Genomic DNA, 15316 nt, shown 5'->3' on the forward strand with positions numbered 1-15316 from the left:
TGAGAGCTAAAGCACCACTTTGGCATCACGCTTCAATGTCCCATCTATTTGTAAGCTGTTTTCTCTGTCACTATGGATATTTGGTGGAAGTGTTTCTTTTACTTCATTTCAGGAGAGGAATTGGCTTTCAGTTCACATTTCAGCCTTAAACATCCCTGAGCAAATTTATCGAGTAATAAACTGGACTTGTCTCTAGGAACTCCATCCATTTCTTTAAAACTTTTGAACTGAAATGGAAAATACAAAATTTGCACACAGGCCACGACCCTTACCTGTGCACTCATGTTGAAGTCCTTTTCCGTAATATCCTTTCTCACACACACAATCGTACTGTCCTGTATGTGTACCGCATTTACAGCTGGCCATTATGTCACAACAGTCCTTTCCCTCTTCGCACAATGATGAACACTGGGCCAGATCCTCCTGAATATAACTTCCAGTTGGAAGATCTGGAAGAGAAAATGGCAATGAATATCAGACTGCACTTTTCTCTGATGCAAAAGAAAATAATTTTGGCCTCATAATTCATCTATTTCTTCATGTCTAACTGAACTCCAAGCGGCTCTGGAAAAGTAAGCATAGATGCGTTTGTTTAATGTGTGTTTCGGTATTGGCATCTTCTGCATAACTAACTATAAAAACCTTGGCTTTGGCAGGACCATTTTGTCGCCCTAAATACAAACAAATGCATTGCTCCAGATGTTGGCATACACAGACTGGCTATGCAAGCTGAAGGAGTCTGCACTATCTTCTCTCTGGGTTTAGCGTAGGTGGGTGATGTCATCATGAAGAAAGCGGTCTTTTGAGTTCATGTGGCTGACTGAGTTCAGAGCTCTGATAAGAAGAATCTGCTATAGACAGACAGCCAAAGGAAATAATAACACTGAATTATTTTTGTACCAGTTTTCTTTTACGCTGGGATTAACAGAGGCTCATATTTGTCAGGCTCAAGGAAAAATGAGCTGGATTGGCCTTTGATTTCCCTTAACAAACATTCACCATGGTAACCATAGTTTCTGTTAAAATATCACAGCAAATGCAATTATTACAGTAAAACAGCTTGGTATAGTCACCACTGACATCAAAATAATGTTTGTTATGCTGTTAACTATGGTATTTAGAGGAGACTATGGTTATGGTAAATTTGAGTAAAGCTTGGGTTTATATGAAGAAAGACACGAGAATTCTGCATCATACTTTATAGACATACATATACCTTTTTTTACAATGAATCTTTGGTTAACGCCTTTTAAAACTCTCCTTAAAGTCCAACTTTAACTCTTGTTTACGTAATGTTTAACACCACCATTTTTGGCAGGGTTTTTTAGCACTACTTTAATAGATGTGCCAAAGTATTACAGTGTGAAACCAAGCGGTGCTAAAATGTTCCCGTGAGTTGTATGGCAACAGAAAACCGGGAATAATCTTTTACTAACCTAATTATTTTTATACAGTCCAGAAACTTTGACGCTGTTAGTGTACATCCCTGAGAGAAACTGTTAACATGTCGAATAGTGACAGCAAACGTCTTTCATTCATTCATTCATTTGAAAAAAACAACAACAACAACAACAACAAAAAAACATCAACACAAAATACAACCAGTGGAAATTTGGAACATTTCCAAACCAACAAAGATTAGGCTAGTAAAGCGGTTACCGATGCATCCGGGTTGCGTACTGGTCACGTGCTATATTTGTCCAATCAATATATCTGCCTCATAAATATGCAAATAAGAACTTTCACAAATCGTTTACGACAGGAAATCGACTGTGTGTGAACGACTAGTCAGGATTAATTATGAACCATGAAGTAAATATGAACAAAGTGAATCGTGATACAAGACAAGGATATAAGACTAATGATGACCCAATCTTAACTATTACAAGTATGAAAAGCTCATATTCTGTATTCTCACCTTCGTGAAGGGCGCGTCGAGCCAGCGCTTCAAACTCAGCGAAGTTGTGCACTAAGTAGCAGTGCTGATCCTTGGGGTGCGAGGCCATGTCGTGTAGCTCGCGTATGTTCCCCTGCCAGATGCCCAGCGTGAAAATCTCCACGCCTCTCTCCCTCAGCGCCGCCGCCGCCGGCCGCGGGTCTCCGCCGTTTGAGTAACCGTCAGTGATGAGGAAGATCGCCTTCGTGGCGTTCTCACGCGACTGCCTCAGAATTTGCTGTGAGTAAAAAAAAAAGTACATGAAACATTGAACCGCAATGTGTCTAAGTTCATTTTGGTATAACTCAAAGTACAGAGTAGACAGGGATGGTAATTTTATGTCCTTACTAGGCTATAGAAAAACACCCATAGGCCTATAAATCAAAGCATTGCCTGCTATATTACTATAATATAAATGATTTATGATTTTCACTTTGTCTTGATAATTCAGCATGGATGACACACTTTAATTATTTCATGAGTAAGTTACAAATGCTTGAAAGTATTAATTTCTTTATGTAAAGAACAGATTGAAATTTCTCGTTGAGAAAATCAGTAAGTTAAACTCGTGAACTGGATCAGTCTGCGTGAACGAATCATGCAGACTGGTATGTGAGCTTAATCAACAGATTAATTTAAAAAAATCCGATTCAAAAGAAAGATTCATTCATACTCATGAACAGCCCAAGGAGAACTTGGTTGGATGTAAAGATATTCAGCCTAGCTATTGTATGGCTTCAGAAGAACATAATACACAAGGTGTAATGATCATTTTTGTGATACTTTTATGACTCATTTATCATTTTCACTGCAATCACAGGAATCATAATGTTACTAATGCAGAAAAACAAGTAGTTGTACTGAGCAAAATTTTGCAGTGTGATAGTAGAATATGATTTATGTTCAATAGAAAAGTAGATGAGGACAGATTTTTATTTTTCCTATTCCTTAACCAGCACCTTCTATACATCCAAAAATCCCCTATTGTAATAATGCTTCATCTTTCTCCCTGGAACACACAGTTGACATTACAAAACCACCAAAATAGCAGAAAATGACTGTCTCGTTGGCAAACATAGCTACATTTTACACTCACGTGCATGAACATTTGTTTACAAGACTTTTTATGTCTAAACATGTGTAATTAAGAGGCTTGGTTGAGGAACAGAGAAAATCTCTTAATTTTCTCTAAGGGCGCTCTAAGTGGAGCACAATTTACTGGCTTATTGCTTCAGACACAGAGAGAGGAGGGGGTTGTGAAAGTCAATGGACAAGGCCAATTCAAGGACTGGTAGAAAACAGAGCAGCTTTTCTCTTTATTGTCTAATTGGCTGCAGTTCAAGCATCTCAGACAGGAACAATAATTACTACGCCTGGGGCCTGACTTCCAATTACACACACATAGCTATACAAGCATAAATCTGGAATCTCCAATGCATTGGTGCTTTTCACTGTGTCTTCCTCTCTCTCTAACACACACAGACCCAGACACAAATATACAGATGCTGCTGGTTGTCACCACAGTGATGTCACTGTGGTGGGGCCCTATGGGAGTTGGCCCACGGGCTAAAACAGGGTGTGATTGTGGGCATTTATGGGGCGGCAGCTCAAAGACACTGAAGGCGTAAGGGGTTTTAGATATGAGTCAGAGGTGGTCATGGTACACAAACATGTCTGCACATTATTAGAGCAGGGTAGACAACTGTCGGAGATCACAGGAATAGGAGAAAGAAAACAGCTACTGACGCACTGAGATGTGAAATTTGACACGGTTATTAACAACCACATATACTGTGTTTGCACCCACAGAATTACACACGACTGTAGTCACTCCTACACATTATAAACCCACTTGATTTTTATACGCAAACCGACACATCTTGTCCCCCATCAAAGCAGTAGTGGGTAATCACTCACATTAGTGGCTAATTTAATTAGTTCAGTTAAAAGGTATTTTGTGACAAAAACAAGCTTTACAAGTAATTCAGGCAATCACAACATTATGGGTGTATAAATGGCTGTTTGTTTCACTCCTAGTGACAAAATCTGCAGTTCCTTTTTTTAATTAGTTTACACATGTGATAGTTACTTGAGTTTAGGCTGTTTGGCAGCCTAAGACCATAAGGGTCACCTGTAAAGTAGTCTCAGGCTCAGCCTCTGTACACTGACCGTCTGATGCATGTTGCTGGAAAATATTTTCTCAGTCTACAAAGCTTTGATGTGATGGCTGACTTAACGCAACTTCTGGAAGTAAGAACACAGGTTTTTTTTATTTTTTTTTATCAGACCGCCTGGAAACAAAATTGTGTTTACAAGGTACCAGGCTGATATAACAAGCACTTTGAACCAGCAGAATCACAAAGTGTACACATTTTTAGCTATTTTTGGTGTTTTCCACAATTATTTGTAGAGATTACTTTGTTTTTTTCATGTAGTATAAACTATTTTCCACCCTAAATAAACTCTTATATGTTTTTGTAGCGATTTGAAGAAATATTTTAGGTTCCCCAAAGATCCTGTCTTGAGAAAAGGTTTTAAAAGAACAATTTTTTTCTTAGTGTGAAGAGCATTTTAATAATCTTAAGAACACTTTTCCGCTATAAAGAACCTTTTGTGGAATGGAACTTAACGCAACTTCTGGAAGTAAGAACACAGGTTTTTTTTTATTTTTTTATCAGACCGCCTGGAAACAAAGTTGTGTTTACAAGGTACCAGGCTGATATAACAAGCACTTTGAACCAGCAGAATCACAAAGTGTACACATTTTTAGCTATTTTTGGTGTTTTCCACAATTATTTGTAGAGATTACTTTGTTTTTTTCATGTAGTATAAACTATTTTCCACCCTAAATAAACTCTTATATGTTTTTGTAGCGATTTGAAGAAATATTTTAGGTTCCCCAAAGATCCTGTCTTGAGAAAAGGTTTTAAAAGAACAATTTTTTTCTTAGTGTGAAGAGCATTTTAATAATCTTAAGAACACTTTTCCGCTATAAAGAACCTTTTGTGGAATGGAATGGTTCCATGAATGTATTGGAACCATTGATGCCCATGAAGAACCTTTATTTTTAATTGTAGCTTATAAAAATTAAACAGACAGTGGCTAGTCACTTTATATGTCAGTCAGACAGCTTTTCTTGTCTCTAGACAAGCAGTTCACAGACAGAATAAGCTGCAGTGTGGACCAGACCTTATGCTATCCAGTTGAGATCAGCTGTGTGTTTTATGTATGTCTAAACGTGTCACTATGTTTTTTTTGCAAGTATGATTAATACAGTACAGCAGCAGTTAATCTTGCTTTGTTATACAGACATCTTTGAGCATACCACATTGTATAATGTTTGCAGTCTGACTTAGCGTGATCTAAACACTAACATGTGTACAGTATATGTTTTTAGGCATCAGAAGAGGAGCCGCAGCAGCCTGTGAGTCTCTGCTGTCAGTGATAAGAGAAAGTCCAGAGACTTTCGATGAAAATTTGTTTCTGCTTTTGACAGAACTGTTCAACAGTTTTGGGTCAGTAAGATGTTTTGAAAGAAATTAATACTTTTATTTAGCAAGAATGCATATGTAGTATTTATCAATAGTAAAAACAAACAAAAAAAAAGACATAAATGCTGTTATTTGAGCACCAAATCAGCATATTGATTTCTGAAGGACCAGTTGTTGTCCGAAATCATAGTGGAGATTATCTGGTGCACTTATTCAATCCCATACTGCAAAAAGATCAACTAGTACCCATAATAATATATCAAATTTTGCTCTAAAGCCCTCTCTGGCTCACAATATTTGCATATTGCATATTTGCATATGTCCATGTAAGGAACAGTGAATGATGGAAAACAGGAAGATTTTAGACACAGCTGTGAAATTGGTGATGGTATGAGAGATCAGTTCATTTAAGCTCTTAAATCGGTCAGCAAAATATTTTTTCGTAATGTTACTGGTTACATTTAAGTTTTGACTTGAATTTACACTGTAAAATCCAATAGTTTACCTTACTTAGATTTAATTAGTTATCTTTACTTAGTTGTTATACTTACTTAGGTTACAGCTACTTTCAAGGCAAATAAAACAATTTACTTACTGTTTTGAGTGACACTTAAAATATTCAAGTAGCCACAAAGGAACCAACAGTGTTGGGAAGTAACTAGTTACATGTAATGGAATTACGTAATTTAATTACAAAATAAAAGTAACTGTAATCTTATTTAATTTCAAGGGAAGAAATGTATTAAATAGCTTGCTTTTAGAAGGTGAACTATCTTATTTAATCAGTAGTGTATTTTTTGTGTGTTTATTAATGAACTTTCACAAATTAAATTTTTCACAAATACTTTGAGATGCTTTTAATTGGGTTTATATAATCCTTAAGTAGTGTGTGGTAATATGCTGAAGTTACACACAGACTTAAACATTCAGCATGTGAATCACAACAAGGGGAAGTTGTGGCCTAATGGTTAGAGAGTCGGACTCAACCCAAAGGTTGCGAGTTCGAGTCTCAGGTCCAGCAGGGATTGTAGGTGGGGGGAGTGAATGTACAGCGCTCTCTTCCACCTTCAATACCACGACTGAGGTGCCCTTGAGCCAGGCACCGAACCCCCAACCGTGTCTGCAGTCATCTTTCACTGGTTGCATTCACTCGTTTCCCAAAGTCATCTTGAATGTTGAATTTGCAATACAACTGAAATATTTGAGAACATCACATAAGCTAACTTCATAAATTGATGTTGATTTTCCTAAAAAAAAAAAATTTTTTAACTCACCATTATAGTGATTAGCGTTCCCTTTGGTTGGGCACTTGGAACTTCATTTATGATACTATAATTTTCTTCATGTTAATGCAGCAATGCATCATAAAATCATAATTATTTAATTTCAAGGGAAGAAATGTATTAAATAGCTTGCTTTTAGAAGGTGAACTATCTTATTTAATCAGTAGTGTATTTTTTGTGTGTTTATTAATGAACTTTCACAAATTACATTTTTCACAAATACTTTGAGATGCTTTTAATTGGGTTTATATAATCCTTAAGTAGTGTGTGGTAATATGCTGAAGTTACACACAGACTTAAACCAATGGTAACAATTTAATTTATTTTCATTAATCGTAACAATAACCATTTTATTTGCTCTTTTTGTTGTGCTACTACTGACACAAGACAGCAAATAAAATTAGCAAATAAAATCAACAACTGTAAATCAAAGCAACTGCATAATTTATTCTGCCGCAATGCACCCTGGGAGTCAGTGAGTAGCTATACTAAGTCATGAGTAAACCTAAATGAAAGGATCAAGTACCCCCTACAGTTCTTTTTTAGTTACTAGAACTCTTGTGTAAGTAAACTATACTAACTAAGCATTTGTCAGTACAACATACTATTCCTATTTCACTTTACTTCGTTTTTTCAAGGCAATCGGTTTGCATGCTTTTTTTAAGTAAGCCCAACTAATTAGATTTTACAGTGTAGGCAAATAATCTACTACTGTCTAGCACTAGCAGTCTCCATGTTGGGGTCGACCTGTCTGCACAGAATCTCACATTCTTTAATCAGTAAGTCCTTTACAGCTGCTAATGTAGACATAATCCTCTGTTCAGTTCCTGTATTGGGTTAATGGGCATGTTTAGTGAACCATGATCATCACACCAAAGTATTCTATTTCAAAACCTCTCAGACACCTTACCATGTTATAAAGCTGATGTCAGGTCAGTAACCTCTTAACAAAACCACAGTGTTCTTAACAAAAACCTGTGATGGTTCTGAGTTGTGTTATAGTTTTTTGAGCTCAGCTCAGCAGTATGCAGCAGAAAAAAAACTTTTCGTTCGTGGAGTTTCTTAGTAGATATATCTCTGTCTGAAGCATTCCAGAATGGAGTAAACATGTGACCGGAGTGCATTCATTTGCTTGGTTGGAGGTCTGAGCTGTTTTGACATGTTATGGTTCCAGTGGCAAAGAATACCAGCAACATGAACCTACACTGCAAAAACAAGCCCACTAGATGGACCAAACCATTTCAAGCAATAGTCCTGGGCAGGAGAAAACAGCTCGCTGTGCAATTACTACATCTTTTTCCACAAGTCTGCAATAAATCCTGTAAAAAAAATTGAGGGTAAACATTTTGCTCTGCAAAGCTGAGCTGTTGAAACCCTAGATATAAACCACAGTTTGATTTCACACATGGGAGACTCCTGTTTCATGCCTTAAGTTTATATGCCTCCCACTGTGCACTATGTTCTCCTTTAGTTCTCCTTGAGTGATTACAATTGATTTCATTTCCTCAACATGTCAGACACACTCGGCCAGCTACACCTTGTTTAGAAGGACAGGAGCAGAGAGCGTTGGGCTAATGGATGGGGTAGGCCTATACATCTACCGACTGCTGGAAGTCCCTAGATCCTTATTACAGTTCTCTCTGTCTGTGAAGTGAATTGAAGAGGATGTGCAAGTGTGCGTGGTTGGATGGAGTTTGAATAAAGGGAGTGTAATTGGTCTGGATAACATACCGGGACAGAAGGTTTGTGGAGGATGGTTAGTTGGTTCCTGTCAAAACACCATTTATCAAACCAAGGACAGTAAGACGGCAGAGGAAATCATTTTTAAAAGAGAGAAGGCCTTGACAATATTTCATCTAATGCAAGGGCAAATTTGGTCTCTCTGGTCCTCTCGTGCTGCCAGCCATGTACTAGGAACTCAGTACAAGAACAAAGTTATGCAAGAGCAAAAAGAGTCTGGATTTGGTCCGTTAAATTAGATTTATCTTATTTTGGATCTTCATGCCAGAACTGAGAGAGAGCAGTTATTTTTATGAAATGTATTGTGACATTCCAAAACCAATTCGAATGATAGGAGTAAATACTTGTGAAACCAAACAAGCCTCGTCAATATAACCAGACTCTTGGCTTGCTAAATGACAAGAGATAAATGACAGAAAAGCCACAAGCCACCAAACAGATGTCTGTGAAGGAGACCAAAACACTGTGAAGGTAAAACAATTAGGATAAAATGGTTCTAAGACATGAATTGATGACTGTAGATACAGGATATTAGTTTTGTGGACTATGTGGTTTAAAGAAATAATTCATTTAGCCTTATTTAAGTAAATTGCTTAAAGGGGTCATATGATGCGATTTCAAGTTTTCCTTTCTCTTTGGAGTGTTACAAACTGATCCACAGTGTGATGTAATGCCTCTTTTAAAAGGAAAGACACAAAGGGGTGAATTAACAGATAAATGAATAAGATAACCAATAAACACGCTTTGGCTTTACTGTAGAGTGCATCAGATATTGTCATACGATATTTGTTCTCAGTATTAAATGGCTTTTTTGTGCATACAGTTAATGCTTTAAGAATTATGTTGCTTTTATATGAACTGATTCCACTGATTATACTTTAAAATGTCAAATTATAAACCTCATATTGATGTTTTAGAACATTTACTTAACAGTTATTCTCTCAGATGTAAAAATGCACAATTCCATAAGGATATTTAACTTTTTTAAGTATCTTAGTATTTAGACCCATATATGCAAATATTCAACTATTCAGACAAGTTCAACTATTAGAGCAACAGCAAGATCTGATTCACAGGGAATGGACATAATAGTAAAAAACTGAATGCATTGCAAGTTACTTTGGATAAAAACATCATAACCAGGGTTTGAAATTAACACCCGCCAACCCGCCAAATGCGGGTAAAAATCAGCTGTGGCGGGTAACGCTGTCAAATCACTAGCCAATTTGGCGGGTTACTTTTCGTAAATTATGTTTACTAATTAATTTCTTGAGGAAGTTCATGTAAGCCAAATCTGCGCAGATTTAGTGTAAATACTGAACTCGAGACTCATCATGATATATTAAATAAGCCTAATTGCGCAGCATCTGGACATCTAGTTTACTTGAACATACCCAGCGATGTAGCAACTGGCCATCGGGAGCACCGGGACATTCCCGGTGGGCCGATCGCCGAAGCGAGGGAGACCTCATATTAGAGGCTGTTTTGAAATTACAGCCCACGCGAAACTGCAAAAAGCAAGCCAAGTACTCCATAAGTGTGAAGTGGCGCTACCCGGTGCATCCGCCAGCCGCGCGTTAAAGCAGAGCGGGATCAGTCTCCCGCACAGCGCTGCGCTTCCGCCACGATTTATAAGAGATAAACAGCACAAATCGCTCGATCCATTCAGAAATGACACAGAATTGTGTTATACAGTTGTGTGATATGACAACATTAAAGGTTCTTCCCGAAAACAGCCATGACAAGGTAAACTGCAATGTAAACAAACTTTAATAGCTTATTTATCTTTAAATGTTTCATTCTAATTAATTTTAATTTAAGTAAAATGTTAATTCAGTAAGAGCCTGATTAAAGATAAAAACCAGTGTCTCTGTAATTTAGAGACACTTATAAATGAGGTGTTTTCCATTTACAAATAGTATAAAGTTCTTAAAGGGATAGTTCACCCAAAAATTAAAACTGTCATCATTTAGGCTACTCAGCATCATGTCATTCCAAACCTGTATGAATTTCTTTCTTCTGTGGAACATAAAAGAAGATATTTTGAGAAATTCAAGAAATGTTTGTCCATACAGTAGAAATCAAGAGTAACCAAAATGGTTTGGTAACATTCTACAAAATATCTTTTGTGTTTTACAGAAGAAAGTAAGTCATACAGGTTTGGAAAGACATGAGGGTGAGGAAAGGATGACAGCATTTATTAGCAGTAAATTTCCTATGTTCTAGCACAAAATCAATGCTTATACTGTCAAGTGCATTTCTATGTGACAAAAATGCAGTAGGCTATTAGTTTGTTGCATTTGCTGTGAATTCAGTAATATATCATTATTTGTTTTTGTCCTCATTTATTTATTTATTTACTTACTCCAATTGAAGGCCCTATAACACAGCGAAACATTCACAGGGGACCTTGAGGGCCGGGTAGGCTGGATTTGTCCAGGGACGAATTTTAACCCCAGTCCAGCCCTGTACCCGTCACTACGCAACAAATAATGGCGTGGCAGGTGCACTGGTTTCCTTTGCATTGAAGCAATAACGAAAAGTCAAAAAATGCCTGAAGACTCACATCGTGTCTACACCAGATGCGACAAAATACTATAGAACCCATTATAATCAGTGATGCGGCCTACACTGGATGTGGCGCAGCACAACACGACAAATCCCCGACAGTAAACTGATGCCTCGTTCTATTTATGACGTAGGCCTACTGTTTGACAAAGTACAAATGATTTGCAATGGTCACTTTGTCGCATCCAGTGTGGACAGCCTTAAGCTGTTGGCTTACCTCCGGCCTTTTTTTCATAATTTATTTGTTTAATTTTTTTGGCTAGTAGAAATTATGAATGGCCGGTAACTTAAAAATTTAGTAGCCAAATTGGCTGGTGAGTGAAAAAGTTAATTTCAAACCCTGATCATAACACATAAATGTAAGTGCATGTAAACTTAGACCCCATCCTTTGTTTACCCACCTGCTGTCCATTGTTCCTGCCTCCCTTTCTCTGTTAAACCAGAGCTGTGCTTTTGAGCTGCAGACGTTCTCTGCCCTAAAGCTGAGCAGGAGAAATCTCTGACAGTTAAACTCTTATCTCTCCTCTCTATTACAGTGATCCTGTCTCTGTTTGGGCTTCCCCAACGTTCAGTTTAGTTTAAAAAAAATTAGCCTCAAGGGCCCAGAGCAGAAGAGTGTCAGTGTTCCTCAATCCACCCCAGCTGGACCTGATTAAAAAACACCTGGTTGAGAAGTAGTGATATCACTGATCTTGACTGAGAGGACAGGCAGCGTTTTTATGTGGAGTGAGTTATAGATGTGGAGCTGATGTAGTTTTGAATAGATCCTGTACACCGCCATTAACATAATAAGAAAATATCTATTTAGAAAACAGAGTATTTAAATGATTTTAAAAGGCCCATAAAATTCAGACTACATGTTCTTGATGGCTTTTGATAGAAACCTCCTTCTAGCACTGGAACCCATCTGCTTATCAAATAAAGACTGCAGACACTTTGCCAAATGGAGTAGGCTAGTTAAAAAATGCTCAAATTATAATTTAGAACGTCCATAACTACATGGTTGCCTGTGAATAACAACAGTGCATATTTTGATATTATGTAACTCCACTGTGTATAATTGTGAAACTTGTTTTTATTCATAAAAATGGCTTTCCCTTCATGATCATTATTGCACTTGTGGATGATCTGTGCAAGAGACAACAGTGAGAATTAATCAAATCTTAATAATTAAAAATAAAATGTAAAACTCATCCAAGGCAAATTGTATGTATAGCTACAACCAAAGCCAAATAAAGCACTCCATACTATTAGCTTTGGTTCTCATCTTGAAAACATTGTGAGGACAGTCACTGAAATATCTAGAAATTCACAACAGCACCTAGGTAAGATATTTTCCAGACTAGGAAGCGCACAGGTCACTAATGTGAGGCAGTAAGAGCACAGATGGGGGAGAGAGGAATCTATTTTCAGTGAGAACAGACCGTGTGTTGCTGTTGACAGGCTGAACTGTTATCCATTTCAGCACTTCCGTGGCTTCTCCTCTGTGGTATGTCCTACCCTTCCCCCTCAACACACATGTACACAAGCACATATGAGATTGTTTACAATTGCAGACACACACAATGCACAGCAAGTGCATGCAAGTGCTACTTAGAGTGTTGTGGGTGAAACCTGACTGTTTTTTCTTGCTTTTTGCTTTGAACTCTAAAGGACATAACTGTGGCCTTAGCTGAGGTATTTAAAGTGAGACTCCTGGAAAGCCTGTACAGAGCTGCCAATTACTAGCCTTCATATCATAGTGTGGTCACAAGGACAGACCAGGCGCCTTTGCATAGAGCCCTTATTAAGATGATCTGCCTCTGGAATTTTAGTTCTTTTAGATAAATAGTGCTTCTGACACTTTGTGTTCTTTTAGAAAAATATTGCCTCCTCAAATTTAGAGTGTTTTAGAATAATAACCTCGGTATAAATTTCTTAGTAGATTTTTAAAATAATAGGGCTTCAGGAACTTTACAGTCTTTCATCAGTGCCTTTGTTTTTCTTTTTGTAATTGTACAGAGAGAAAGGTTTTGCCATTAAGATACAGATGCAGGTTTCAAAGTAAACAGCACAGTTTGCAAGCATTTATAAACATAATAGGACATGCAACACAAATTTTTGTCCTTTTATTATTTATAAATATTATTATTATATTTTTCAGGTATGGAAAGTGGCCATTTTGTAAAGTGTGAGTCATATTTAAAGCAGAATTTTAATATTTTTTATTGCTTAAATATTGGCATGTGGTTGACTTTCCCTGTGTTTATTATTTATTAAGACATTTTTAATGTATATGCCCTATTTGTCACTTGAAATAGTCTCTCTGATATGATGATCTGTACTGTCACAGATGAGTTTGGGTTAACTATGCTAGAGAAACCAAAGTGAAAATCAATCAAAATTCAGTCAAATAACCAAAAAATTCTCAATTTACCACATTTTGTTGTTTTGTCTTGGACCTTTGTTAGATCATTTTTAACAAAAATGCTCACTAGCCCTACTTTATATGTTATGAAAGCATAATTCGTGGAACTTCACTCTTAATTTGAAACATTGTCAGACATCACCTGTTGCCATTTATGAATCCCATAGCCACAGTGGTCTCTTAAAATAAAAATAACATCTGGGAATTGCAGGTGATTCAGGATGATGAAGTGGGCCTCCACATATGTTAGTTACGCTCTCTTGGTGGTGTATGTATGCAGCTGGTGGAAAAACGCATGCTTTTATCTTTTCATGCTTCAGAGCAGAAATGTGACCTCACTGTATGGGGCCATTAATAGTGCTAAAATAAACAGAAACTCTGTCTTTTGTCTATTATTTTCTTCCGTTTTTCTCTCAACAATATTATGCATTTTTTGCCAGTAGACTGTGCTGGTGGTGCAGTCAGACTGAGAACACCACCACCGCTCTATATTTGACTTACTCCAGCGTCCAGTTACCACTAATCACTGTGTTGAAGCGTTTTGCAGTTTATAAATGTTCCAAAGTGCATTTGCGTGTGTAGATCTCAGGGTGTGGAATAGGGCTCTCCTGGAGCTGAAAGTTGTGGTTAATAGCTGGAATAATGTGAGAGCAGACTAAAGGTTTGGCATGAGGTGAAAACTGCAGGCGAGACAAATTATTTTGCAATAATACAATTTGTGTGACTATAACTATGCTCCAGTAGCTACGTGGAGTTTTGTTACCAAATGAGCAGGAACATTATCAGACGGGACCCACTAAGGCTCTCTCATTCAGTGGTTCTTTTTGAGTTCAACCGCTCCCCATTTTTTTCCACATTTCCCCCTTTTTTTAAATGTAAAAAATATTATGAATTTGACTGTACTGACAATTTCGGATGAAAATAACATTTGAACAACTGAATTGAGCTGAATGATGACACTATTGTCTCAATAGTGAAATTTGTTTCATAATTTGATGGAATTTGCAGAATCAACACCGTTATTGAACTGAACTGAATCAACATTGAAGTGAGTTAAAAAAAATGACACTGTTACCTTCAGTAGAGCTACATATAACTGAATTGAACTTGTTTCACAATTGATGAACTTTACACAGTTATGAACTGGACTGAATCATCATTGAACTGACGTGTGCTGTATAATGGCACTATTGTTTTGCCATAACTGTTTTACAGAAGAATTGGAATTTCTCTTGTATTTAAAGAAGTTTGCTTAATTGATTCTGTTATTTTTACTGTTCATTTACTGTGAGGCTGCTTTGAAACAATCTGCATTGTATAAAGTGCTATATAAATAAAGGTGACTTGCAGTGGTGGAGGTAACGAATTACAACTACTCACGTTACTGTAATTAAAGGGGTCATATGATGCTTTTTTAAAGATCATTATTTTGTGTATTTGGTGTAACAGAATATGTTGACATGCTTTAATGTTCAAAAAACACATTATTTTTCAAATACTGTACATTATTGTAGGTCCTCTATGCCCCGCCTCTCTCAAACGCTTCGTTTTCTACAAAGTCCCGCCTTCCGACAAGCACAGTCTGCTCTGATTGGCCAGCTAACCCAGTGCATTGTGATTGGCCGAACACCACAAGCACACGTCGGAAATGTAACGCCCCTTACCATAATCACGAGCTTCAAGCTTTCAAAGTAAATATCAAGACAGTTAATAATGTCGTTAGTTTTACCATCAGTTCAAGCCCGAAAGGGCAACAGAGTCGCGTGACAGACACAGTGATGAAGCTGGTATGCGTTTGCAGTACACAAGCCACGGTTAAGACAGCTGACTCCACTGTGATGTGACACTGTCTCTCTCTCTCTCTCTCACACACACACACACACACACACAC

General features: G+C 37.3%; 1 protein-coding gene across 1 annotated transcript in view; it reads right to left on the reverse strand.

The window, feature by feature from the left end:
• svep1 (sushi, von Willebrand factor type A, EGF and pentraxin domain containing 1) overlaps positions 1–15316 on the reverse strand; it is a 77918-nt gene that overhangs the window by 54449 nt on the left and 8153 nt on the right. The window contains exons 2-3 of the mRNA XM_016555162.1: positions 1919–2174; positions 273–449 (exon numbers count right to left, since the gene is read on the reverse strand). Of these exons, the coding sequence (XP_016410648.1) occupies positions 273–449; positions 1919–2174 (433 nt within the window). The remainder of the gene's footprint in view (positions 1–272; positions 450–1918; positions 2175–15316) is intronic.

Source organism: Sinocyclocheilus rhinocerous, unplaced genomic scaffold (genome assembly GCF_001515625.1).
Source record: "Sinocyclocheilus rhinocerous isolate Xijiao unplaced genomic scaffold, SAMN03320098_v1.1 scaffold75, whole genome shotgun sequence".
Classification (NCBI taxonomy): Eukaryota; Metazoa; Chordata; class Actinopteri; order Cypriniformes; family Cyprinidae; genus Sinocyclocheilus; species Sinocyclocheilus rhinocerous.